At 51.0% G+C, this 27779-nt stretch overlaps 1 protein-coding gene across 1 annotated transcript in view; it reads left to right on the top strand.

Annotated features, from left to right (window-relative positions):
- Positions 1-21349, top strand: part of SYT13 (synaptotagmin 13) — a 45069-nt gene extending 23720 nt beyond the window's left edge. Inside the window, exons 2-6 of the mRNA XM_045557879.1 lie at positions 6603-6828; positions 9421-9555; positions 11064-11365; positions 16004-16133; positions 17914-21349. Of these exons, the coding sequence (XP_045413835.1) occupies positions 6603-6828; positions 9421-9555; positions 11064-11365; positions 16004-16133; positions 17914-18218 (1098 nt within the window). The 3' untranslated portion in view covers positions 18219-21349. The remainder of the gene's footprint in view (positions 1-6602; positions 6829-9420; positions 9556-11063; positions 11366-16003; positions 16134-17913) is intronic.
- The last annotated feature ends 6430 nt before the right edge of the window (positions 21350-27779 follow it).

Raw genomic sequence — 27779 nt, 5'->3', positions numbered from 1 at the left:
TAAACACTTACACCCACGCTGGTGTGTATAATCACCAGTGTTAGAGCCCAGAGCGACAGAATCTTGCAGGCCCCTGTTCCCTGGCCCAGCTACCCCTCTGAGGGGGCCTTAGCTGTGCCGCAGACCAGCAGCAGCCGTGGCCTGTGTTTGGCATTATCTGAATGCTCCAGGCCCAGCTCTGTCCTCTCCGCCATCTCCTTTTTTAAAGTTCAAGTTTAAGGGGCAAAGATGTCCCCTTTTCCAACCAGGTTTGCGTCCTCCACCTGCAACTTCCTGGGTGGTGCAATGCTACTGTAAGAGGGCCGTCCTAGCATGAAACCCCAAATTAATAAACAGCCTTTAGGTGAAAAATTAATCATGTCACAAAAGAGGTCATGTAGCGTCTCTGGTAGGGTTAAGCATTTGTGTACAGATCATTAACTACATAATTAATTTCTGGTTTTCCAACATGAGCCTCATAAGGGAAGGGCAGCATCTGTCTTGCTCACTCCTGTATTCCTAACACTGAGCACCGGGCCTGGCCGGTAGCAGGCTCCGTAAATATTTGTTCATTAAATGAAGGTCCGGGCTTACCCCCTTCCGTCCCCCCTGTACCATCTGTCTTAGCCTGGAGTCCCGGAAGGCAGAGCGTGCGTCCGGGCGGCTCTCCACCAGGAAGCAGGAGCCGGGGGAGGTGGGAGGACAAGGCCAGGTGCATTCCTGAGCCTGCTGGGTCTCGAGGTATCATGATCTTCCAAAAGGCCGCTGAAGACCCCAGAAAAGTGATGAGGAGGAAGGACAATTCATTGTCTTTCCGCCCACGGGGTCAAGTTCCTCCTGTGGAGTTGTGGGGTTTTCTTTCTCCCAATTTTTTTTTTATTGTGCTAAAACACACATAACATAAAATTTACCATCTTAATCATTTTTAAGTGTACAGTTCAGTGGTGTTAATGAATATATTCATTATGTTGTGCACACATTACCACCATCCATCTCCGTAATTCTTTTCCTGTTGTAAAACTGAAACGCTGTCCCCAGCGAACAGTAACTCCCCATTTCCCCTCCCCCAGCCCCCGGCAGCCACCGTTCTACTTTCTGTCTCTATGATTTTCATGACTCTCAGTACCTCATATAGGTGGAATCACACAGTATTTGTCTTTTTGTGATTAGCTTTTTTCACTTAGCATAATGTCCTCAAGTTTCATTCATGTTGTAGCATGTGTCAGAATTTCTTTCCTTTCTAAGGCTGAATAACATTCTGTTGTATGGATAGAGCGCATTTTGTTGATACTTTCCTCTGTTCGTGGACACTGGGCTGCTTCCACCTTTGAGCTACTGTGACTGACACTGCGACGAACGTGGGTGTACAGATGTCCCTTCGGAGACCCTGTTTGCAATGCTTTTGAGTATATGTCCAGAAGTGGAATTGCTGAATCATATGGTCATTTTTTAATTTTTTAAGGAACCGTGTTTTCCAAGCAGCTGCGTCATTTTACATTCCCACCAACAGTGTTGACTTTGTCATTTTCTGTTTTTTTTTGATAGGAACCACCCTAGTGGGTGGGAGTTGGTATCTCGTTGTAGTTTTGATTGGCATTTCTCTGACCATTAGTGATGTTGAGCATCTTTTCATGTGTTTATTGGCCATTTGTACATCTTCTTTGGGGAAATGTCTAAGTCCTTTGCCCAAATTTGAACCCAGGTGTTTGGTTTTTTGTTGAGTTGCCCGATGGAGTTTTAACTCTTTGCACATCTAGGTTGCTCTTGGGTGGACAGAGGGTCCCTGGTGTCTCACACCTCAGCAGCCATGGAGAAGCCCAGGGCAGGAGGCAAGAGGGGGTGGCCTGGGCACAGTGTGAGGCCCTGTGGGGCTGTGCCCAAGGGAAGCTGTTTGGAGTCCATGCAGAGTCGGCCACGGTAGGAGGAGCAAGTGGCCAAAGGTGCTGGAGACAGATGAAGCTGGGAGAATCCAAGGATGCACATCGGAAGGCTCTGAGCGGCACCCGAGGGTGACAATCTTCTGTCTAGATGGGCATGCAACACCGAGCACAGCGGGCACCCATTCCCTGATTGTTAAATGCTTGTCCCCACTGGAAATTTTTCCTGACCCATCCTGCAGATGTATTTCCCAGGTCCTCTTCTTGGGGTTCAAGGGCCATGTAGACAGAGAATCCCTGATTCAAAGTCCTGCCCCTCCTGCACCCATGGTGTGAAGTTGGAGCACAGTTCTCTCTCTGGGCCCCTGCTCCCCTGAGCACCGCCTTCCCTCAGACGTCCTTGTTCATCACCTGTAGTCTTCTCCCAGGCTCCCTTCCTCGGCACCCAGACCTCTTTTCTGCTTCTCTGGCACTGAAGTTTCAGCTGTGTAAGTGGAACTAGATGCATTTGAAAGATGTGGTGGAACCAGGCTTTTGAGGTGCAATAAATAAGATGGTACAAGAGAAGGAGATAGGTAATCAGCCGCTGCTCTCGCTGCTTGAAGAGACTCGTGTAACTATCATCAGACTCTGCGCTTGGCCTGGGCAAGGCTATAAGTCATTCCGTGCTGATGGAGCCATTTGCCACACAGGGTAAGGCAGGATAAGGATAAACCACAAGTGAGCATGAATGCAGAGAGATTCAAGAGGGGACGGTGTACCCCAGGCCTAGTGTCTCTGTACCAGGGTCATAGTCCCCTGTTAAGCTGATGCACTGTTTGTTTAAAATGCAGTGCATCGGCTTGGGCTGCTCTTGGCTGTAAGGCACAAACCCCAATCAAACAGGCTTAAACAACAAGAACAATACTGCCCATGTAATGTGAAGTGCAGAGGGAGGACAGATTGCAGGGTTGGTTGGTTCAGTAAGTTAGTGACATTCTCATCAGGGACGTAGGTTCTTCCTGTCTCTTCCCTCTGTTGTCCCAAGGCTGACTCACCTATCGGTCACAAGACAGGGCCACATACTTCCTGCCCAGGGGGAGAGAGAACCTCTTCAACTACTGTGGAATGTAAGGGGTTGGCTTCCCCAGGACAGGTGCCAACCCCTGGGCCAGAAACAGGCACCAAGATAATGCCAAGAACTAGCAGGATCAGACCAAACAAACCTCACCTGGGAGCTAGGGAGGGATGGCACCTAGACAGCCTGGTGACATGCAGGGAAGGTAGAGGAGAGAGGGGACGGATATTGAGGCACAACCAAGAACACCCCAATCTACTGCTCTAGGGGTGCATTTAAGCACTTATAACAGGCTCCTGAAAACATCAGAGGCCCACAGATTGAGACCCACTGAGGAGAGAGGAATGCAGACCCAGGGTCCTCAGAGACTGGGGCAACACAGAGTGAACCTCACTCAGAACTGAGCTGGTGATGGTTTTCCCACTGAAAATGCAAGATCAGCCCAACTGGATCACGCTGGGAATGAAATGGAGCCCTCTTCTCAAATGATTGGACTGGGATGAAACCAAATATAAACACGAATATGTTCCCCAACTATCCAAACAGCCTTAGTTGTGTCCCAACAAGTGACAGAACAAGGTGACCCTAAGTCAGGGGTGGGCTGAGGCCCAGCAGCCTCTGGGAGCTCTTCTGTGCTGATGGACAGCAGGGGCCGGCAGTGGCCAGACCCCCAGGATGCTGTGGCTGCCACTTAGAATCCAGCATCCAAGACAAACAGCGGTTTCTTTGCTTTTTTTTCTTTTGTTTGAGAAGCAGCTGTAGGGCAGTGGAAATGACATGAAATTTGAAGTCAAAACATCTGAAGGCTCAATGATACAGACCACATGTCAATTCTATGATCTTGAGCTTCCCTGAGCCTCAGTTTCCTCATTGTGAAATAGAATAAATGTAACCTGGACTTAGTTGAGATATTGAGGGTGGATGTGACTTTGTGGAGGATAGAAAGACATGGGGACATTAGTCATCATTCTGTGTCTGCTCCCAGGGCCCTGGGCTGCCTGGTGTCAGGAGCATAGACTTTCTCCCCGCCCCTCCCTCTGCCTTCCAGACCCTCCTCTCCCTCAAGGTCCAGCTCGCACCCTGGCCCCTCCCTGAAGCCTGGCCTGGGCTCTGTGATCTCCCCTGCATGGACCGCGGGCAGCTGCCATGGGCTGTTCACACACACTGCCTCCCGCTTGCTTCTGTGCTGCGGTCCCGAACCACCAAATACACTTGCTATTTACTTCTGCAAGTGTGTGGTCATCTCCTCAACTCACCTGCACCTGCAAATAAAGCAACGGTCTTCCACCTCTTTGCAGCCCCCAGAAGCAGCTCAGAATGCGAAGTGAGATCAGCCCCCAAATCACCTGTCACTTAAGGTGACAGCCCAGAGAGGCAAAATGACCTGCTAAAAGTCACCCAGCTCTAGCGGTGGGGTCGGTCCTGGAAGCCAGCCCCCTCGATGCCCAGCGTCACTCTCAGAAGATGTGGAGACACACAGGGGGCCTGACTTTGCAAATCACACAGGTCCCTCCCAGGGCGACTAGTTCCCTATGTGTGATGAGATAATGACAAATGTTTCTGATGGGGGGTGCCGTGCTTGGGGAAGACTGGAAGGAAGGATGCACGTCGAGAGCCGCAGGGGCAGTGGGCTTTGGACCCAGCTGATCCAGGCTTAGTGCCGCTGCCCTCCCAGGCTGCACGATTCGGGCGGCTTCACTCCATGGAAGTAAGAGAAGCTTTCGAAGCCCGTACGCACCGGCACACTCAGCATGATCAGGACGGATCAGCTCCGTGCTTGGCTGCATTATGATCTGCTGGGTGGTGTTTCCGGGAGGGGAATGGAGTGTTTCATCCCCTCTGAGCCTCAGTTTCCCCTTCTATACAAGAGGGATAATCTCTGTCTCTTAGGGGAGTTCTGAAGATGCTGGCGGTAATGCTGGGGTGGGAACCAGACAGGGCCCAGCAGGAAGGGGGTGTCCAGGTGAGGCCGCTCCTCCTCCTCTTCCTCTGGGCCCTGCCGTGTCTTCCCGTGCACACCCCAGCTGTTTGTCTGATGAGTGAGGCTGATCGAGGAATGCCCCTGTCACCTAGGTCCAGCCTCCCTCAGGAATGGTTGGGGATGAGTCTCAACCAGGCAGAATGTCTAGAAATTATACTGGGGTGATTAAATATAGAAAGTGCAAACGTTATAATACAAAATTTGAAACAGTGTTAAGCTGTTAAGCGCCCTCTCTCTGCAGACAGCATCCACCCACCCCCACACTGCCCTGCCCTGGTCACTCCTGCCACTGGCTGGCCACCAGAGATAGCCACAGAAACGGGAGGGCCAATGTGGAAGTCAGGAGGCTTCCTGGAGACTCTGCCATGGGTCTAGCCTGCTTTACCCTGAGGGTCATTTGTGGCCACCCAGGATTCCAGCGTTTCCAGCTCTAGCTCTGGTTCTCAATCCCCAGTTTCCTGCCTGGTTATATAAGTTTGAATCCCTCAAGTAGGAGGGATCTCAGAGCCCAGTGGAGGCAAAGACAGAAGATTCCACTCTCTGTGTGAGGCAGCCCCCTGTAAAGACTGGACAAATAGGTCTCTGTGTAAAGAAAGATTCTCTTTTTTCCAAGTGCCTAAGCCCCCTTACCTCAGGGCACATGACTGGGCAAATGGTGCATAGGCTGCATTTTGGCCTCCCACTTGGCCCTCATCCAGGCACCTTTGTACAGTGCACAAGCCATACCACTGAACATGGCAGCCCTAGTCACAGGTATGTGTTTCATGCTGCCTGTGAACAGACACTATGCTAGGCACCAGGGACAAAGCAGGAACAAGACAAGACATAATCCATGTGCTCCTGGGTCTCAAATTCTAGTGGAAGAGATTGAGTGCAAACATGCCAACCCATGACCAAGACAGCATAGGGTGGGATCAGTGCTGTGAAGCGAAGCGTGGGATGTGGTGATAGAGAGGGCCAGGCTTGGGAGAGGAACTTAATTTAGATAGGAGGGTCACAGATGGCCTCTCTGGTGAGGTTTCAGGTGTGAGATGGAGCCAGCCACGTGGAGATCAGGGGGAGGTTGGGGCGGGTTATTTGGGGGAAGCTGACTGGGAACTGACAGGTGCAGCAGGCTCCTCCGTGGACCTCAGTGTGTCGTCTGCATAGTTGATGATTCCCGAGCCCGCACAGCTGGCCTGGATGTGACTGAGAGTGAGCCTGTTTGAGAAGCAGTGAACTGGGAGGCTGGGGGGGTGGGGGGTAAAGGGAGAAGGATTTGGGGCGCTTTCAGAGAGATGCGCAGGGCCAGGTGAGGCAGGCTCTCACGGTCACTGCAAAGAGTCTGGATTGGGGCCCAAGTGCAGTGGGAGTCACTGGCATTTCTGAGCCATGAGGTGGCGAGGAGGAGGGAGAGAAGGAGAGAGAAGAGGCAGAGGGAGGACCACCCGCCACAGGCCCGAGTGACACCCGTGGGCACAGCCGTAGGATACGTGGACCGATGGGTGCAGAAAGGCGTGGCTGGATGGGGCCAAATCTCAGTGGATTGTGGATTCTGGTGGGTTTGGAGATGACCCGTGACCTTCCCAGGTTGTGCTCTCTGGGGCAGAGTGGGACCACACCTCTCCCCCTGCCTCCCACGCCAGCTCAGCTCGCCGCTCCTCCCTTCCACGTGTGGGAAACAGGCAGGAGCTTCCCTCATGGACTAATCGCTGGTTTGTTTTTGCAGTTTAATGTTAAAAAATCCACGGAACCTGTCCAGCCCCGAGCCCTCCTCAAGTTCCCAGACATCTATGGACCCAGGCCGGCGGTGACGGCTCCGGAGGTCATCAACTATGCGGACTACACGCTGAGGTCCACTGAGGAGCCTGCCGCACCTGCCAGCCCCCAGGCCCCGAGTGACAGTCGCCTCAAGAGGCAGGTCACAGAGGAGCTGTTCATCCTTCCTCAGAACGGTAGGGTCTCCTGCCGCCTCGCGCTTCTGTGGGCCACACTCAGGTGGGGTTTGTCAACGCTCTGCAGATGCTGTGCGTGGCCAGGCTGAGGGCCAAGGGAGAGCCCCAGTGTCCAAGCAGGCGGGCACTGGGTCTTGGAATCACAGTCCTTTATTCCCGCTGACACGTTGCCACATTGCTTCTCCCCACCAACCTCCCGCTTTGCGCTGGGAAGTGGAGAGTCCATTTCAGGTCACGTGTGTGCAACTGTGGACAGCGGATAGAGTCATCGTTAAAACCATGGGCCTCAGAGTCATGGGTTTAATTTGCTGCCCTTTTATATACTTTCTGTGTGGCATCGGTCATGCTGCTAACCTCCTTGGGCCTCAGTTTCCTCATCTATAAAATGGGATCACACTATTACCTGTCCCATGGGGCTGTTGTAAGGTGTAGGTAAAATAATGCGTACAGAGTGCTCAACTCACAAAGGGAATAATCAAAACATATTGTTACTGTTTCTGTTCTCCTTTTCATCAGCATCAGCATACCAAATGCCATACCTTTGGCACTGGTGCCAGGCCCTGGGGCAGGTAAGTGAGCAGAGACCAGTCCCTAACCCAGAGGAACATGTAGGCATTTTAGGGAGGCAAAACAGAAAGCCGCCGGGAGGGCAGCTTGTTGTGTGGTCTGGGGTTTTGCTCTGCAGGGTTGCTGAGGGAGGCGCTGGACGCCTGATGCTGACCCCACTCCTAGTGCGACTCCGGGCCTGGATGCAGCCAGACCCCATGCTGGCCGGTGGACAGTGCCTGTCTGCCCTGGCCCAGACCGCAGAGATGCGCCTGGCATTTCAGGAGCACATTCATGGGGGGCCTGGTGCAAGAATGAATCCTGGGTGGCTTTTCGCCTCCAGGTTTACCTGTTCACATTTCAAATGGATTCATAATAGACCTGTTAAGACTTGAGCGCTTAAGGCTGAGGGGCAGAGACGATCTGTGTGAGGACTCTTGGGGGTAGTAATCTTAATCCTAATCCCCTCTCCTGGGAACCCCAGATTTCTCAAGGATCAGATGAAGCCAGGACTGGGCACTTTTCACCAAGGACAGCAGGAAAACAAACCAGTGCCTGGAACTTTGGAAAACTCAGGACACACTTGTTACTTTTCTCCTTTTCATGTTTCCTCCCTCCCTTCCCCACCCCAGAAGGCAACAACCTAGTTCTGAGTCCACAGAAATCTGTCAAGGGGTGACTGGTTCAGCAAATACTGACCAGAGACAAAGGAGTGTAGGAGAGGACATCCGATCATTCAGCTGCTGTCCCCATCATGTGCCAAGTGTGGCTACTCCACCAGTGACAATCCTCTCCACTCATTGTAGAGCTCCAAGCCCCACTTCTTGAGGCTGAGACTGCCCCTACGTTTCCAAGTGGTGCTGGCTCCTGGGTCCCTCTCGGGGAAGGAGGGTAGCAGAGTCAACTTGCCAATGCTGCACCCAAACGGAGCACCCCCACCCCAACCCATAATAAGAGACCTTAGATAAGTGGGGGCTGGTTTTGATGACAAGGCTGAGGCTGTCTGAGAGCTCAGTACTCCGGGAGCCAGGTAAGCCCGTCCCGATGCTGACTCTGCTGCCGTGGTCTGTGTGATGCCTTTGGAAGCCACGCGGGTTCCCTGTACACGTGTGTCTCGCCGCATCCTGCTCAATCTGTTCCTTTCTTAGATGCACGAGGGAAAATTTTCACTATTCGCAGGAATTTAGTAATGAAGCATTTTTGAAATTAAATAATCCTCTATATTTCTACCCTCTAAATTAGCTCTGAAAGTCAGAAATGAAATTCCAGTTTGCTGAAAATGGTGTCTTCTGCAGCTGCTGTATCCTTTTAATTCTTATGTTTAACTCATGAGAACCTTCTAGATGTTAGGTCCCCGTTCAAGTGAGGGGCAGGGTGAGCAATACTGGGGGTTTTGGGAACTTCTGAATTAAAGATAAGGTCATTCATTCACTCAGCAAATCTTTATGGAACATGCACTAAAGTCAAACCCAGGACTCCTGACTTTGTTTCCAGCACCCACTCCCGACTTGTTCCTCAGTGTTTATCTCCAACAGTTAACTCCGGGGGCGGGGACTAGGCTCTGCGGGAGAGGTGGAACTGGGGACAGGCTGGGGATGGTTTGCCTGAAATAGGGTCAGCAGAACTACACAGGCTGTGACAGTTTCCCTTACTGCAAGCTCACCGCGGGCCAGGCTCCGGGCTAAGAACTCGCCGTGCTTTGTTTTATTTAACGCTCACAGAAATTCCAGGAAAGAGGCACTGTTACCACCCCCACCGTGAAGATGAGGAAACTGAGGTTCAAAGAAGTCAAGTAGCTTGTCCAGGGGTCACACAGCTATGACGTAGCAGCCCATGTCCAACACCAAAGACTGCTGGGCTCTGAGGGTCCCTGAAATGCCATGCCCGTGTCTACACGTGTTACCTTGGTGTGGTGGCCATGATTTTGCATGCGGCTAGGAAGATTTGGGTTTGGGTTCATGGCATGGGTGGCAGAGACGGGGAAGGTGTGGTCAGGAAAACAGGACCCCAGTGCGGTGGCAGTGACGGTTTTGGCTCTCTTGACAGGGGTGGTGGAGGACGTCTGTGTCATGGAGACCTGGAACCCGGAGAAGGCTGCCAGTTGGAACCAGGCCCCCAAACTCCACTACTGCCTGGACTATGACCAGCAGAAGGCGGAACTGTTTGTGACGCGTCTGGAAGGTACTGTTCTTATTTGACTCGCACGGGCTTCTGTGTGTCCCTCCCTGCCAGGGGAGCTGTGCAGGCATCTGCAGCTGGAGGGAACGCAGGATTAGTAGTCTACCCGCCAGACCCCAAACACACGATGCATTGATGCACGATACTCAGGCCCGAAGATGCTCTCTCTCTCTCTCCTTTTCTCCAAGTGAGGATTCCTGGTTGGGAAACATCTTCCCTCCAGTTGGTGATTCAAGGACCATGCTCCTTCCATCTGTGGCTCCATCATCCCCTCAGACCTCCTTGCCATTTGTAGCTAGCAGGTGAAAGGAGAAAGAGAAGGAGGAGAGGGCACGACGATTCCTTAATAGCCTCTACCTGGACACGGCAGACACCGCTTCTGCTCACATCCCATTGGCTGTAACTCGGCCACAAAGCCACCCCCAGCTGCAAAGGAGGCTGGGACACGTGGGCTAGCTGGTGCCCAGGAAGAAGCAGAAATGGGTTCTTGGTGAACAGCTAGCCACCTCTGACGCAGCTGCCTTTGACCCTGGACGGAGTTTTGAGCTAGACAAGGTGTTCTGAATGGTCAGAAAAGTATCTGCCATCTGAGAACCAGGCAGTCTCTCTGAGGGGGGCAGGATGTCCGACCGTTCACTTTACAGGTCACTTAGCAAACAAAGCTAAGACTTTGCAAAGGAATCAGGGCTAACAATGGGGCCGGGCAAATCAATTTTGTGTTTAATTTTGTTTTTTGAGCAGTTTTCCTTATTGTCTTAAGATGTTTAAGCACTTTGTATCGTTTGTTGCATTTCGTCTTCACAATAGTCCCATTTGACAGAGTAGGAAACTAAGGTCTAGCAACTCATACGACTTGTCTAAGAGGATTCAATCTAACTGATGACAGAGCCAGGACTAAACAGTCCCTTGAATCTCAGTGGAAAGTTCTTGCTCTTAGGACACATGGCCTCAGGTCTTCATCTCTGCCTGTGGAATGTCAGCTACCAAATTATCAAGGAAGAGCCAGTCCTGAGAGCACCACAGGTGCAGATTTCTGGGTAGATCCACATCATGAAGCATTAAAAACAGCAAGGTTCAATAACAGCATCCATGAGGTAGCAGCCAAGTGATTCACATTTACCACGCACGTGGTCGTACGGTAAATATTTAAAGCGCAGAACAAACGAACCGGTTCAGCAGCAACACTAATAAAGTCGTCAGCAGTGGGCCTGGCCCCCTGGGGAAATGTCAGAATCACGGGTTTGGAAGGGCTCTGGCCGGCGGCATGTCTTGCCCCTGTCCGCCAAGCAGGGCCGGTGTGTGCTGACCCCGGCCCCTCGGAGGTGTCCTGTTTCTAAATGTCGTGCTGAAAGGCGGCTCCACAGCGCCCAGGGTGCTCAGCCCAGGGGTGTTTCAGACACCCGAGATCATGACCGTGACGCCAGATCCCACAGCCCTAAGCAGGGCGTGCCTCTCCCCTCCCCCTGTCCTCGGGAAGTCCCACGTCTGTGTTGCTTTCTCCTTGCCTGCAGCTGTGACCAGCGACCATGATGGAGGCTGTGACTGCTATGTCCAGGGCAGCGTAACCAACAGGATGGGCTCTGTGGAGGCCCAGACCGCTCTAAAGAAGCGGCAGCTGCACACCACCTGGGAGGAGGGCCTGGCGCTGCCCCTGGCGGAGGAGGAGCTCCCCACGGCCACCCTGACGCTGACCCTGAGGACCTGCGACCGCTTCTCCCGCCACAGCGTGGCTGGGGAGCTCCGCCTGGGCCTGGACGGGGTGTCCGTGCCTCTGGGGGCCGCCCAGTGGGGCGAGCTGAAGACTGCGGCAAAGGTAGGGTTCCCTCTGGGCCAGAAAGGCAAAGCCTGTGAGTGGAGCGTGGGACGGCAGAACTGGCCTCTCCCAGCGGCTCTGGGCCAGTGCTCATGGCACAAGCCTCAGAGACCTGCCCAGCTTGGGCGGTGAAAGGAAGGTTGGGGTCTTGGATAGGCCAGCGGGCTGGAGCAGACCCATGGCCCAGGACTTGGCATTACTGGTGTCTGCTTCTAACTTGCCATGCAAAGACTGCCCCGGAAATGCCATGCCGCGGGTGTATTGGCTCTAGTGCTATGACAGCTTTGTACTCATTTAGACCCAGCTATGCTCTGTGCCCCTACTATGTGCCAGGCACTGCAGGGGTGATGAACACAGAGTGAACAGGGTGGAGCCCACTGCTCACAGAATGTACGGCCCAGAGGGACAAATTGGCGCAGTAAAAGGATGCTGATGGTGACAGTGATGATGGTGGTGATGGTGATATCTGTCGCGTGTTGACTCTTGAGACATCTGAGTCTAACAAATATGCTCTGATGGAGAGTTCTAGAAGGCCTGGTTCACAGTGGTGTTCGTGCTGGGCCCTGAAGGAGCGACCTGGGCTGGGGACAGAGCCAGAGCCCAGTGGCCTATGCAGCCCCCAGCCCCAGGGTGACTTCCCCACGTCTCTGCTGCTGGGGAGGCTGCGAGGGAAGGAAGGATCTGCTGAGATGCCACAAGCCATCGTCCCCACAGGCCAGGACAGCAGCGGGGTCAGAGAGCCCCGGGCTGCGGGATGGTGTATAGGTATTCAGGCCCCTGGCTCAGAGCCTATCCAAGGGCCTGCCACTGTGGTGCCTCGAGGGAACCTTCTAGATGACCAGGCTCTCAACCAGCTGGGCAGTGCCTTATCTAAAGACTGTGTGGCCTGCAGAGCCCCACATATGGACTATCCGGCCCTTTTCAGAAAACGTTTGCCAGCCTAGTGCGAGAGTGAAAAAGTATTAACAGGGCACTATTTTTGAGCACTTGCCGTAAATCCGTCGCTATGCTTAGGGCAAGAAAGTTCTTCCACTGCCCCAACCAACCAGCGGAGAGAGACGCCATGACCATTGCATTTACAGTGAGGGAACTGGAGCTTACAGTAGTTCAGCAACCCACATGGGGTCACCCAGTGAGGACCCTGCAGAGCCAGGCCGCCAGGCCAGGTCAGTCTGACTGCAAATGCCAGGCTGTCTCCCCTCACCTGCCGCGCAAGCACCTGATGAATAAGAGCCCTGACCGGCAGGCACCTTTTGCCAGTGGACACCTGGACTGCGGGAGGGCAGGGTACACTCCACTCCCCACCTGCCCTCTTTGTGCTGTCATGTCCTCCTCGCCCCGGTTTCTCTCTTTCTCAGCCTCGGAAAATGGACAGCAAAATCACAACCACTCTCAGCTGGAACTGAGCTGTGCCAAAGCCCGCTCGCTAATTAGTGTGTGATGTGGGACTCGTGTGTGATCACTGATGGGGGCCCTGGGAGAAGGAACCGACACTTAGGCTTATTAAGCCAGTAAACCAGCTTTCTCTGGAGATGCAGAGGCTCCCCTGCCGGGCTTCGAGGCTTTGGTCTAGCCCCAAAAGGGCTGCAATCCAGCCAGTCTAGGCGGGAGTCTCAGGCACTTAGCCCACTCCTACCACTCCCCCTAGAAGAGCAGCATCCATCTATTCATTCATTCTGCAAATACCTTGCCCAGTGTCTACAGGTCCCAGGCACCACGCCATGTGCTGGGGACATGGCAACGGTGATTAAGATGAAGCCCTGCCCTCACGGCTCCATCCTAATAATCACCATCCTCTCTGCAGCTATTACTCTCTGCAAACATACTCTCACCTCCACTCTGACCTGCCTGTGTACCACTCCTGTGAACAATCTCAGAGGGTGGCCTGGAGTCAGAGGCAGGAGGTGACGCTCTGGGCGTATGGGAGGAGAGAGCCCCAAGGCCAGACCAGGGAGCCCCTTGCCCCAGCTAGAGGGTGTGGGCTGATTTGAACAAAGTGAGCAGAGCCCTCGGTCATGGCAGCCCAGATGTGTTTCTTCGCTGGGCCAGAAGGGGTTAACAGAGGTGCCAACAGTGGCCCAGTTCTAACCTGAAGACATTCGGCCGAAAGCGCCACATGCATCACCAGGGATCCGCAGAGTGACCCACTCCAAGGGCAGCCTGGAATGAGTCACTGAGAGCCTGAGAGAAAACAAGGGGGAAGAAGGAGAAGAGAAGACAGTTATTTTTGTTGGAAGGTACTTTCAGCAGCAGTGCCGAGGGGGCAGGTGCCATTGAAATTCTTTGGCTGTGGTGCAGCTGGCTGGGCTAGTCCGGGCCTCACCCGACACACAGGTGAAGAGCCCTTCAGGGATGACAGGTGCGGGCTCCTCTCACCTGGTCTCCCTGTGGCTACACCCAGGCCACGTGTGGACCTCTGATAAGTGCCTTGAGTCAGGAGGCTGGTTCCCATCCCAACTCTGCTGCCACCCTGCTGGGTGCCTGGCACACGTCCCTCCACCCCCGTCCCTTCACTGTGAAACGAGAGAGTTAGGGAGGACTGTCCACCAAGGCAGCTAGAGAGCAACGGAGGCAGGACTTGGACTTCACTGTCAGACCAGACCTCTGCCCAAGGCTCAGTTTTGTCACTTACTGCCTATGTGACCTCTGGCAGTGACGCACCGTCTCTGAGCCTCAGGTTCTTATGCCTAAAATGGGAACGAGGTCAGTATCCCTCTTGGGGTTGTTGTCAAGATTACATGGGATGTCTCACCTTCCCCGCCCCACCCCCCAGCCATAAATATTTATTGTGTGCCTACTGTGTACCAGATGCTGGGGACACAAGTGAACAGATGCTTCTGTGGAGTTTCCAGTCTAATGGGACAGACAATGTGATCGTATCTAGCACATGCTAAGTGTGTAATAAATGGTAGCTGCTATCATTCATGTCATCGCCAGGGGTCCTTGAGGCCCCCAGATCATTTCGTCATATGGCTGGTCACTTACGGCTCATTGACTCTTTGGGGTCTCGAGAAAATGGAAGCTCAGAAAATTTGAGTAACTTACCCAAGACCACGCAGTTCCAGTGGGAGGATTGGAACTCAGACCCACTTAGTTTGGCTCTAGAATCTATGCTTTCAGCACTACCCTTGTTCTGGGTTATTAATAACTGTTGTTTTGACAGTTGTCATTAAAATTGTCATTTATAACCTTTACTGAGAACTTACTATATGAATTTTCTCATTTAATCCCTGATATCTATTAATATATTTCTTCATAGTATTAACACTGCCCCATGTTATATATGGAATCACCTCCTGTCTGTCTTTCCCTGTGACTGCAAGCTTCCTACAGGCTGTGTTTTGTTCCCTTCGTTAATTGTAGTGTCTGGAGCATAGTAGGTGCTTTATGCGTGCTTGCTGAAGGAAGGAATTCGTGGGAGGCCACAGTGAGCAAAGGAAAACTGATTCCTACCCTCCTGGGCTCACGGTCCAGGGAAGAAGTGAACAGACACCATCGCGTGTGCTGAGTGTGACAGGAGGGGAGGGAGCTATGGTGGCCATTAGCCAGGGACCAGCCTGGTGCCAGGGACATCTTTCCGGATTGCCCTCACTGTACAGCTGGGGAAAAAATGACAAAGCTGGAGGGAAGGGGTACAGGACTTAAAGTTGTGATACCCCAGGGACAAGCTTCCCTATTCCCTTCCCCAACTCCTAACCCCCATGTTGGCATTGCAGGCCACACAGCCTGCCTCCTCCTTGGGATTTGGAGACAAGGGCATCTGCTTTCTGCTCAGAAGGAGGGACTTATGGCCTTCAGCTGACCCCTGCCCACACGCTCCCTTCCTTTTCCTGCCAGGTCTCCCCATAGCTTGGATTGTGTGACCAAACACCCACCTCCTGGGAGGAGTCTTTTGGTCATCTTTGTCCCGTAGTGGATTTGTTGCAATTGCAAACAAACTCTTGTGGGAATTTCAGAGGAGATAGTCTGACGTTGCATACGGGGAGTGGATGTGTTTGGATGCTCACGAGGCATCAGCACCTCTTTCCGAGGGTGGTTACTGCCAGTCGCCTCTGCCACATCTCCTGCCATCATGCCCCCGGCATTTTGTTGACAGTGCCGGCCACTCCGTTGGGGAAGGAAGCTTCTGCTCACGTTATCATTCCACTTTATTGACTCTTTCAGCCTGCAGGGGCTAGAAAGGAATGATCTTTTCCAACGAAGTAAGGAATTACCTCTTCCCGCTGCCCTGGGAACCTGAAGGGCCAGGGCTGTGATTCTCAAACTGTGCTTTCCAAAACCGTAGAGTTTCAGAGGTTCCCCAGGAGCTTGGGGGTGGCAGTGAAGGATGAAGAGGACTCCTGGCCTTGTGTCCCTGACACATCCTGAGTGGCATCTCCTTGCTCTGTTTTATACATTGGGTTTGAATGAATAATATGTGAAAAATCACATTTTGTGGAACACAAAGCCCATGCACCCATATTTCCTTTGAGCCTTACTCCCTTCCGCAAGGGTGGCGAAGCCAGCTTTGACAGGTGCCTGGTTTGTAGGGTGCCTGTTAGATATAAGCCCGGTGCGACCCCAGCCTCAGCGTTAGCTAATGGTTCGGAAGCCGTCCCCAAGTGACACTCCCCTCCTGCGCCTCCTCTTCTGCTTCAGGAGCTGTCTGCGGGAACTGGAGAGGTCCTTCTGTCCATCAGCTACCTCCCGGCCGCCAACCGCCTCCTGGTGGTGCTGATTAAAGCCAAGAACCTCCACGCCAACCAGTCCAAGGAGCTGCTGGGGAAGGGTGAGTGAGGTGTGAGAGGAGAGAGCCGGGCAATGTGTGCAGAGGGACGTGGCACCTGGGAGCAAATGGGGACAGGTGAGCAGGGAGGTGGAACAGCCTTCCTCAGCTGTGTCCTCCACCCTAAGCTCACCAACCAACTTTGAAGGGCACCCTCACTTCCTTGAGCTCATATGGATTCACTCCTGGGCCAATCTGCTCACCAAGACCCAGATATGAGCCACCTGGGGTTCCCTGCCTTGCACATCCACTGTGAGCGCAATTGGCCTTGACCATGGCAGGCCAGTCTGACCAGGAAGCTGAGGGTCAGACTGTAGCTATGGAGTCCTGTTCCTGGGCTGACGGGAAAACCAGGCTGGATCCACCTCTGGGGCAGGTGTCAGAAAGCCCAGGTTGTTCTCCCGTCTCAGCCACCACTGCACTCCCCACACCCAGCACAGTCTCCTCTCTTCTCAGCCTTTGCCAACTGCCACCCCCATGCCAGCTGAATGTGGGTGACGGCAGAAGGTGTGTGGGTATGTGGGCTGAGGCCTGAGGCTTAGGGCATCTGTGCCCCATATACCCAAATAAGCATCTCTTCAACATCCTGGAGGCCTCATTTTTTCCTTCCGGATACCCCGGCACAAGTCCCCAGTCTTGGGGACCAAAGCAGGCTCTCCTAGCAGAGCAGGAGGCAGCCTCGGCTAGCAGACCGTACCTGCGCTGGCAGCCAGGTGCTCACAGCAGGTTATAAATACATCTCTATTTATAGCAGGATACAAATAAAGAATTGCCACCTCATTCAGACTCTCTGAGCAAAAGATTTGGGGCTAATGCAATCAGAAGAGTTGGTCTTGCCGGCAGACTCATGGGCCAAAAGTCAGAGTTCTGTGCTTTTTCCTTGTCCCTTCCAGACACTCCTCTGCCTCTTGGTTTTTTTTATAGCTTCTGTCAGGACAATTACAGCACAACACTTTGTCTCTCAAATATCTCTGCTGAAATAACAAACTAACCCCTGGGGAGTGATAATTATAGCAATAAATACAAAGTAACAATTATTCTCACATTAGCTTCAGGAACCTTGACTAATGGAAAAGGAATCGGGTCTGAGCCTTGTGATGTGACATGAAAGGTCCTCTGGTGACTCGTCTGTAGATTTCCTGGGAGACAGCTCTACGGGTGCAGTGCCCCGGGGTGGGGGTGAAGGGACGGGGAGTCTGCCTTCATCCCTCCCACACACGGTGTCTTGGTCCTCAAGTAAAACAGGAGAGCAGAAGAGAAGAACTCACCCAGCAGGGGACCTGCTATTTTCATAATAGACAAAAATGCTTGGGCTGAGAATTGAGGGGACAAAGACTTGAGCTGGCTTCGTTTTTCTGGTCTGAGTGCAAAATCCATCTGCAGGACCCCTGAGCTGTTGCCCTGGACCTGAATTCATGTGGGGATAAGAAGTCATGTGGAAGGGCTTGTGGGAAAGTGGGGTTTCCTGGTGGCACTTGAATATGTTATGGGATTGTCTGTTTCCCACACTTTGGTGTAAGTTCTAGAGAGGCAGGAACTTTTGCTGTGTCCGTATGTCTAAAACAGTTCCCGCCATCGGGTCGGCACTTAATAGTTGTTGAATGAATGAATGAATGAATGAATGCATGGCCCGGTTGGGGAGCAGAGAGCAATCCTCAGTGCGAATCTTGAGCCAGAGACACTGTGTTTCCAGCCCCAGGAGGGGGCATCACCCCAGCCCACCAGACCCCAGAAGCTCACTCTCGGCTCTTCTCTCTCTTTTTCCCCCTCTGTCCCTCCCCAGATGTCTCTGTCAAGGTGACCTTGAAGCACCAGGCTCAGAAGCTGAAGAAGAAGCAGACGAAACGGGCCAAGCACAAGATCAACCCCGTGTGGAACGAGATGATCATGTTCGAGCTGCCCGACGACCTGCTGCGGGCGTCCAGCGTGGAGCTGGAGGTGCTGGGCCAGGACGAGGCGGGGCAGAGCTGCGCGCTCGGCCGCTGCAGCCTGGGCCTGCACACCTCGGGCTCGGAGCGCAGCCACTGGGAGGAGATGCTCAAAAACCCGCGCCGGCAGATCGCCATGTGGCACCAGCTGCACATGTAGCCAGCGCGCAGCCGCCTCCCCTCTCAGGCAGCCCCGCTGTCCTCTGCAACCTGCTCTTTGTGCCCTATCCTCATTCTGACACCCAGAAAACAGAGACAGGCGTGTTTGCAAAGGCCAGGACCCGATTCCTGTCATCACACTCCCATTTCTAAGAAATAAGCAAGGCAGGGCAGGGCAGTGTGCAGAAACGGGGCATTCGGGTCACACCAAGGAATGCATTTTGCTCACCTGTGCTATCGAGAGAGACACCAAACGCAACTCGTGTGCCCATTTTACAGGTGGGGTTAGGCCAGAGGCAGAGAAAGCTTTATTGGGGGAATAATGGATGCAAAGAAGAATTTGGCTCTTTTAAAAATAAGCTTTTCAAAAATGATGACAAAAATAAAAAGTATGCTGGGTTAACTCCTAGAATTAGAGACGGTCGGGGTGGGATGGGACTGTCACCAGCATTAAGGAGAGCTCCCCGTGCGAGGCAGTCACCCAGTGGTTCTCAAACTGGTGTGTGAAGAGTCACCAGCAGATTCTGGGCCCCTGGAGGATTCCAAGTCACTCTCCCTGGTCGAAGCCCAGGAGCCTTCATTTTTAACGAACGCTGGGTGGGTCTGACGGAGAGCTCGAAGCGCTGTACTTGGAGGAATTCCTTCTAGAACATTCCAGACAGGTTTTCAACCACAGTCCTTGACGGGGTCCCACCACCACGGGGCAGCCATTCCCAGTGCTGGACTCCTCAACCATCAGCGGGAAATGGGGCCTCCATTTTTTATTTAATTATTTTAATTCTTAATATTTTACTTTGTGCTTTTCAGATCCTGTTCTTGGACTGGATTTTGTGCTTTTTATTGAAGAACTTTTTTTATCTTAAAATCTGTTTATATTATCCTTGGGGAGACCTTCCCTGACAAAGTGTAGGTGGGATCCCCTGCTAGTGGCTGGGCTGGATTCTGAGTGCAAGCTGTCACATGTGCCAGCATCACCAAAGTGACCCTCAGAGAGAGACCCACCCCTTCCCAGCATTCCGGTCACTTGAGGAGGAATTTAGTTATTAACTTAGTTGGTTACATCTGGCTTTATGGAGGTGGAAACAGACGTGAATGGCACGATAAATGAAATAGTGTTCAAAAGCTGTCGGCACTCCCTGGCTAAAAACAAACTCTGAGGCCACCCGCAGATCATGGTGAAGCTAGGTTACTATTTTTACTTGAAGTTGGCAGCCAAGAATGTCCAGAAAGTGCCAGAACCATCCCAGACATTTTCAGAACCACGGATTCTGCATTTGGGCTCCTCTATACGAACATCCAAATCTGGGCCCTCAGCTGTCACCCTGGTCCCTGATCTAAGATAGAATCCCTAGATGAGATGGGAAAGGGCTTCTTTTCTTCAACAAGGCAAGTCATAGTTGGCCTCTCCCTGAGAATATGATCGGGGGCTTTAGAGCCTTTGGTCGTTCTTTTTCCTTTCTGTACAGAAATAGGAAAGCATTAGATGTAGCTTCTATCTATCCTCTGAAGAACCAGAAAAATATCTAATCCCTCTTTGATGAGAAAGATAATTGGAAACCTTGATCACGAAGGTTGACCGGCCCCTTCCAAGTGTTTTTTAGGCAAACCATTTGTTAGTGGTTTCCTATAACGTGTTGCTGAGCTCGCCTTGCCACACTGCTCTCTTCTTTTCAGTAAGTGTGGAGGCTAAGAGAGAACAGAATGTTCCTTACGTAAGCTGCAAGCTAACCAGCATTCTCTTCTTGGTAACATCTGTTACTCCAATCTAGAAAAGTTTGGATTCTAGACTAAAAATCAGGAAACATGGGTTCTGTTAATATTCCTTATAAATCTATGCACCGGCCCTATAGTCCTGCCAAAGGAATGAGGTGGTCTGGGCAGGGCCCGTGGTCCCCGAATATCAACTCCTCCCGCAGTCATTCCGTCATGAAGCATTCATGGTTTGGGATCTTAATGTTTTAGTCTTCCAGAATCCAAGCTAAAGGTTGCCCCAATGGGAGCCATACTCCACCCCAGGACATCTTAGGTGTCAGCCATCACCGCACTTGGCAGGGATGCACAGAAGCAAGATAGGTTTTGAAGGGGCTTGTCTGTTATGTTCACTGGTGTGTTCTAAGTGCCTAGGATAAAGCTGTCTCATGGGTGCTCCATAAATATTTGTTGAATGAATGAAGGATGGATAGGGGAGTAGAGGAGTATGCAGAAAAAGACATTGCAAATGGCATAAAAATTAGAATCCTAGCAGAGTTCTCAAATGGTAAAGGCATGAGACATCTTAGCAGTTGGCCTAGAAATTCATAACATTATTACTGTTTGCCTAATGACAACTCACAGCTCCCAATGTAAATGTAATTAACAAAAGAAGAGAATATGAGTGCTGTGCTTTTCCACCAAAACTCCATCTTAGTGAATTTTAAATTACCCGGAGATGTCAGACTGCCAAGTCAAAATACTTTAGTAATCTTTGCATCAGCTTACCTTGCACCCGGTACATTTGCAATTTACTATTGAATTACAATAATTGGGTCTATGTGAACGCATCCAATCGTTTTTGAAAAGAACACTTTGTACTATGCCAGAGAGCATTTTCTAAGAAGGGTATAAAGCAGAGGGGAAAATGAAGTGAGAGACTGCTTCAGACAGGGCTGTTGCCCAAAAGGTGGTCAGGTTCTTTTATTAGATATGTCTATGGGGATAGAGAATTAGGAGTCCACTTTTCTTAATCTGTGACTCCATTTCTTACGTCAAATCAATAGCTGTTTGTTGAGTGCTTATTAATCGAGACCTTGCACGCGTCTGTCCATTTTGATTTGAGATATGACTTTCTGTGTGGGTTGAATGACAAGTCTCCCCAAACAAAGCAGGGCAGAGAAAGCAAGGTAGGAGAGCAATTCTTCAGGGTCCATTCCTCTGGGATGTAAAGGAGTCCTGGGGGAAAGGCGGCTGTAGCCTAAATCAACTAGTCCTTGTGATTCGTTTCTGCCTTCTGTGTTTCCTGTTGTCAAATGCTAAGTGTGTGTTTTGCAGTCATGAACCGAAGCACAAAAATGCATGAGACATTGTAGTCGTATGTCTGGTGTCACACTTTGGAGCAAAAACCTTGCAGTGGTAAATAAATAATTTCCAACAGGGTCAGCTGCCTGGTGTTTTCTTTTCTTTCCTTTTGTTTTCCTTTTATTTAATATTTTAGAATATAAAATGCAAAAAAACAATCATTTGATAAGCATTCATGAGTCACTGCCAAGTTTAATAAAACTTGACAACTATAGCTGCAGTCCCCTCAGTGCCTTTTACTCAGGAGACCATAACCCTGATTTAGGGGTTTATCATCCCAAGTATTCCTTTATACTTTTACTACACGTATATGTAAACCCCGAGCTCCATAGCATATTTTTGAGCATTTATAAACCTTTTTTAAATTATATCACACTACTTTTGCTCAACATTAAAATTTTTAGCTTCATCCATGCAGACATATATAGCTATAGTTCATTTCTTTTTTGCTGATATATAATATTCTATTGTATGGATATATTAATGCCACAACCCCATTCTTGTGTTGATGTACATTTACATGTTTCCTTTCCTTCCTTTCTTTTCTTTCTTTCTTTTTCATTCTCTTTCTTGAATTCTTTCATTTTTTTCTTCCTTTTTCTTTCTTTCTTTCTCTCTCTCTTTCTTCCTCCCTCGCTCCCTCCCTTCCTTCCTTTCTTCCTTTCTCTCTCTCTCTTTCTTTCTTTCTTTCTTTCTTTCTTTCTTTCTTTCTTTCTTTCTTTCTTTCTTTCTTTCTTTCTTTCTTTCTTTTCTCTTTCTTTCTTTTTTTTCTTCTTTCTTTCTTCCTGCCTCTCCCTCCCTCCCTCCCTCCTTCTCTCTCTCTCTCTCTTTCTTTCTTTCTTTTTCCCTCCCTCCCTCCCTTCCTTCCTTCCTTCCTTCCTTCCTTCCTTCCTTCCTTCCTTCCTTCCTTCCTTCCTTTCTTGTTATAGATAATGCTGCTATGGACATTCCTGTGCATGTCTTCTTGTGCACTTGTGAAAGTCCCTTTAAGATATATACCTAGGAGTGAGGGGAATTGCTAGGTGACAGAGTGCTCTGTGTGACTGTGTGTGTGTGTGTGGATACTCACACACATGGACCTTAGTGGCTTTGCTCAAGTACTGAATCAAAGAGGCTACATACAATTAGGGAATAGAAGGGTTGGCTAAGACTTCTCAGAACTTTGACTTCATTCATGAGAAAAAAAAATTATGTGGAAACTAGCAACTCCTCTTTCTTCAACATCCCCAAAAGAAACACTGCCATCTATGGAAGGGTCAATGCAGCAGCCAGCGGTACTCCTGAACTCCAGACGGTGGGCAGGGACAAGGGTGCTCCTGTCACCCAGGCCTTCCTGGTGGCCACTACAGCCTTGGCATCTGGAGGAAGAGGCCTTGGCATTAAGCACCGGGCAGGATCTGAATTTTAACGTCAGTAGGAAATCAGCTGTGTCACACAGAATTAAAACCAAAAGTTCTTAAATAGGATAAAGGTTCTATAATGAAAGCTATGAGATGTCTTCACTTTATAAGTCTGCATGTAATTATATACATATACATACATGTATATTATATATGTACATGTATTTTAATGTCAACCAGGATTTTAATTTTCATAATAAAACAGGATCCTTGGGTTTTATTCCACATAGCCAAATATTATGCAGACTCTGTTTCACAGGTGACTATGAATATTGCCTGTCTGGGTCCAAAACTAATATTTAAGAGTCTAGAGCCACATGTACTCATTATTAAATTGGAACTAACCAATGAGCACACGTGTGTGCACAGAGCGAAGTAAAACCCAGTGCAAATCAAGCAGGGGGGAGGAGGGAGGAGGGGCAGAGATACAACCGACCTAATGGGTACAGTGAACACTATTTGGGTGATGGGCACATCTATAGCCATGACTCAAGCATTACAAAAGCAACCCATGTAACCAAAAACATTTTTACCACCTTAATATTTCGAAATGGAAAAAAGGAGTCTAGATTTATATAAAACAGAAATGGAAGAGGGAAGTTCATTAATCACTATATACAGCAGCTTTCCATTTAAGTGCTTCAAATAACCAACCCTGCTCCTGCGTGTGAAACTGACTCACATCTGGAGCGCTGCATGAGGAGCTGGGGACGTGCAACCCAGCTTGGCTTTGTCACTGGCCACCTTCATGGCCCTGTTCAGGTCACTTGCCTCTGGGCCTTGGTTTCCACATCTATAAAGTGAATCTGGACCAAATGATCATGAAGGCAGCTTCCAGCTTTAACGTTTTGTGATTCTGTGATCTAGACTGGCAATGACTTACTTATTTTGCACATGTCTTTAGCCTCCTAGCTCATGTGCATAAAAAAAAATGAAACTCACATACATGTGCACCTGCCCTCCCTGCCACACACCTGGTGATGTCCCCGACAGCTCCTGACAGTCCCTCCTGAAGCCACCCACTCTAGACAACGTGCAATGGCACTCGAGCCTCTGTGTCAGCCCTTTCCCATTTGCTCAGTTGCTAACGGGGCTGGTGGTAATTTTCCATCCAAGAGTTTCTGTTTTTTTAGAGCCAGTTGGAAGCACCACCATTTCAGGAGCGCTGAACTCTGGCATCTGTTCTGTCTCCCTCCCGGGGCAGACGCCTGGCAAGGATAAAACCATGGGACGCGGCTGTGGATGGATTTAGGAGGTTGGGCATTTTCTTAGTGCACTTGCTGGAAAACTGCCCCCACACCCTCCTTCTTGGTCTCCTGCAGGTAAGCCAGCACAGATGGTCCTTGGTGGGGACCTCAGCAGCTTCCCCGAGCCAGAGATGGAGGTGCCTACCTGGTGGGGAGGAAGAGAGAAAGCCAGACTACCTCCCAGGTAGGTGCCTCCATCTCTGGAAGCCAGACGTTGCCATGGAAACTGGTCTAGTAGCGGCTGCTGTGTGATCAGGGCCCTGTGGGGGCTCATCCCCAGCCACGTTTGGTCTATTGCCAGTGCAGCCCAAGCCAGGGCGTAGTCTCCCATGCCAGTTTCCCAGCACTCTTTCTTGGTGTTTCAGGACCGCTCGCTGGCAAGTGAGCAATGGCAGAAATCCTGTTTCAGAAACCCAGGGATTTCAACCAGGGACAAGCAAGAAGAAACCTGCTTTTCCAGCCCAGACAAACAGAAATGCTCTGCAACCCCTCTCCCCTTAAAGGCCAGGTGAGATGAGCCACTGGAAGCAAAAGAAGGTGCCCTGAGGATCTCTCCAAGAAGGGAACCGTGATCCCCATTTAGGCAGAGGTGTTTATGCCAGCTGAAGGTGTGGGTGTAGGTGGCTCTGTATTAAAAGTCACAAGCAACCCCTAACCCAGGGTAGCCCCAGAAATTCTGAGTGAAAGAGGATGGCAGCAGCAGGGAACCCCAATACTTCCTAGCACCTACTTCATCCTGATCTTAAAGGTCACCATAATGATTATAATGATAAATAATTAGCACATAGTGAACTACTACTCTGTGCTAATCTCTGAAGACTAGACTAGGACAACTGACTCTTCCAAGGTCTCACAGCTTGTAGGAGGCAGAGGAGGATTTGAATCTGGTACTGTCTAACCCTAAAGTCCAGCGTCTAGGGTACAACGAGTGGCCGAGGGTCTTTATTGAAAGGTCACTTAGATGCATTGGCAATAGCTTCAGAATGCTACCGGGAACCACAGACTCTGAGAATCACTGAGCTGGAAGGAGCAGGAAACGTTTTCTTCCATAGGAGAATTAGGAGACACCTAACTGGATTGGCTGGGACATTATCCGTGGGGCAAGAGCAAGTTGGAGTGGAGGGAACTCAAGTAAACACCATGGGAACAGCCTCTGGCTTTGTGGAGTAGGGCCTGGGTCAAGGCCAGAGGCAGCCAGAGGTCAAGTGCAGGGTCATTCTGACCAAGTGAGGAAACTGAGACAAAGATTGGTGATGAGGAAGAATCCAGGACTTCAGCTCTGGTCAATATAGCATTGCTGGAATTGTCCTTCTGTCAGGAGCCGCTTAAATTCATTCATCCCTTTGATACACATTGATTAAGTGCCCACTCTGTGACTTTTCCCTTGTGGGCATTACAATCTGGATTGGGGAAGACAGACATAAAACACCCGCTCCCCCCCACCCCCCCACCCCCTGCACACATACATACAGTAATTAGATGAATGCAGACTGAGATGAATGGTATGGAGGAAAACACCAGGAGCAATAAAGAACAGCACCTTTTAGAGAGAGTGGCTATTTAGAGAGAGTGGTCGGGAAAGGCCCCTCTGAGAAGGTGGCATTTTAGCTGAGACGGTGGCATTTTAGCTGAGACCTAAAAGAGAAGAAAACTCAGCCATGCGACCATCCTGGGGAAAGCTATCCCAGGCAGAGGGCTCAGGGTGTTGAAGGATCTGATGTAGAAAAGCTTAAAGAATTAAAGGCAGTGGGGCTGGAGCCCGATGCAGGGGAGGACGAGACAATGCCGGAGGTAGGCAGGGCTGGTGGGTCATGATGCGGAGTTTGGATCGCATTCCAACGGCAATGGGAAACCACTGGAGGGGGTTGGGCAGAGAGGATGCCTTGACTGGATCTGTGTTTTAAAAAGATCATTCTAGAAATTGCCACAAGGCAGACTTTCTAATCTTCAGGCAGTGAGCCAGTCTCCTGAGTCTTCTCTCTGGGGTGAACTCACCTTGTCCTTGAACCTTGGAGAGGGCAGAATGGGAGAAGATGGGGAGAAGAGGGAGCCAAGGGAGTGGAACAGACCTCACCCCCTTACCACATCCTCCAAGCCCTATTTTGGTTGAGACCAACTTCCTGGCCAAGTGCAGATGGCAGGGCGGGGGGCGGAGGGCGTCTTTCCTTCCCTTGCTTCCTGGTGATGGAATCACTAACATATTCCAGATACTGCTGCAAAGGTGGGTCAAATCTGAGCAGCCCAGCATGGGGGCAGGGCTGAGCCTGGGTCACCGGGCTGATTAGGCATGGACAGCTATGCCCCTTTGCTCCTTCCCCCCTACTCCTCCCCTGGGAAAAAGAGAACTAGAACATTCCATGGGGACTGTGGTGTGGCTTTCAAAACAGAAGGCTGTAAATGACCAACTAGTGGGGGGGGGTGTCTTCAGGGGCTGAGAGGAGAATGGCAGACACTAAGAAGGCAGAGGTTAAGAGTAGGGGACAGGGGAGGTTGCTGAGAGGAAGGCAGATGGGTGGGATGGGAGGCTGTGCCTAGGAGAACCGAGGGTCTCAAGAGGAAAAACTAAAACCACATTACCTATGTCTTCATTGAATTTATGCTCGTCTTCTTTGCAAAGCAATGTGGCAAAACATCACTCATCACCCTGATGCCAGCACCCCTGGCAAACTGCTGAGGAAAGACCCTTCTCCAGGGACCAGGCCCGCACGTGGACAATCCCGCCAGGCAGCTGATCTGCAGCAGCACTGTGGGCCTCCTCCGAGAGAGCCCTGTGGGATGAATACAGATGGGAGCAGACAGATTTATTTTAAACGGGTTCAGTCACACCTCTTTTGGCCTGCCTGGTGGGCGAGGCACGTAGGTTACTTGCTGGAAGTAGACTGTAATGGGGGGAAATTGAGAGCAGCAAGAAGGGGCTAAAGAGGCCTCTTCTGGTTCCTTCCAACCCGGCAGCTGGCAGGCTCCTACCCTGACGCCTGAGCCCTTGCCGCGGGGTCCATTCGGAGTCACCCAGAGCACAGGCCCGGGACAGAGGCAAGGAGGCAGCGATTTGACCGTGGTGAGCAAATTTAAATGCTTTTATTAACAATCTTCTTACATTACAAGGATAATATGACAAAAGGAAAGTTTCTGCGTACATATTATGATAAACCAACATAGCTCTATTTGTATCCAGTGTTCTAGGTCCCGTCACACAGGTACTATAAAGCGTAGTCTGCAAAATAATAACATCAAGAGGTTTTTTTTTTTTAAGAAAGAAAGTATTAACATATTAATATGTATGTGATAATAGACTCCTAGGTATTTCCCCCACCCCCACTTTATTTTTCCTTTGTGATTGAAATGAAATCGGTTCAGCAGCGTGGGGGGTGGGGAGGAGAGAGACGGGGCAGAAAAGAGGGAATCAGACTGCTGGTTCTTCCGGAGAGACACAAGTGAAGACTGAGGGGTGCCCGAGGGCAGCCTGGCCTTTGTCTTTTGGTGAGCAGTGTCGTAACCGGCTGTCCCCCTCTGGACGGAGGGCCCGGTCCCTTGGTGCCCCTGGCAGGCTCTCTCTGAGGTACAGTGCATTGTGGGATTGCTACCTGGGGATGCCCATCCCCTGGCCGTGGGTCTGGTCCACCGCAGTGGGAGGAAGGCTCGGCCGGGCCTGGTCTCGCTGGAGCCAGGCACTGGAGGGCGTCCCAGACCCGATTGGCAGCTAGCTGTGGCTCAAGGAGGTGGGCATTGGCAGAGCAGACCTGCTCTGGACTGTGCGCACAGGGCGGGTCTGCTGGAGACTGAGGTACGTTGTAGGATGGTGGGGAAGAGCGGGGCAGGGGTGGGAGGAGGCTGGGCTGGAAACAAGTGCCTCTGCAGAGC

The sequence above is a fragment of the Lemur catta genome, chromosome 7 (genome assembly GCF_020740605.2).
Source record: "Lemur catta isolate mLemCat1 chromosome 7, mLemCat1.pri, whole genome shotgun sequence".
NCBI classification, from domain to species: Eukaryota; Metazoa; Chordata; class Mammalia; order Primates; family Lemuridae; genus Lemur; species Lemur catta.
This window is presented reverse-complemented; position numbering and strand designations above follow the sequence as displayed.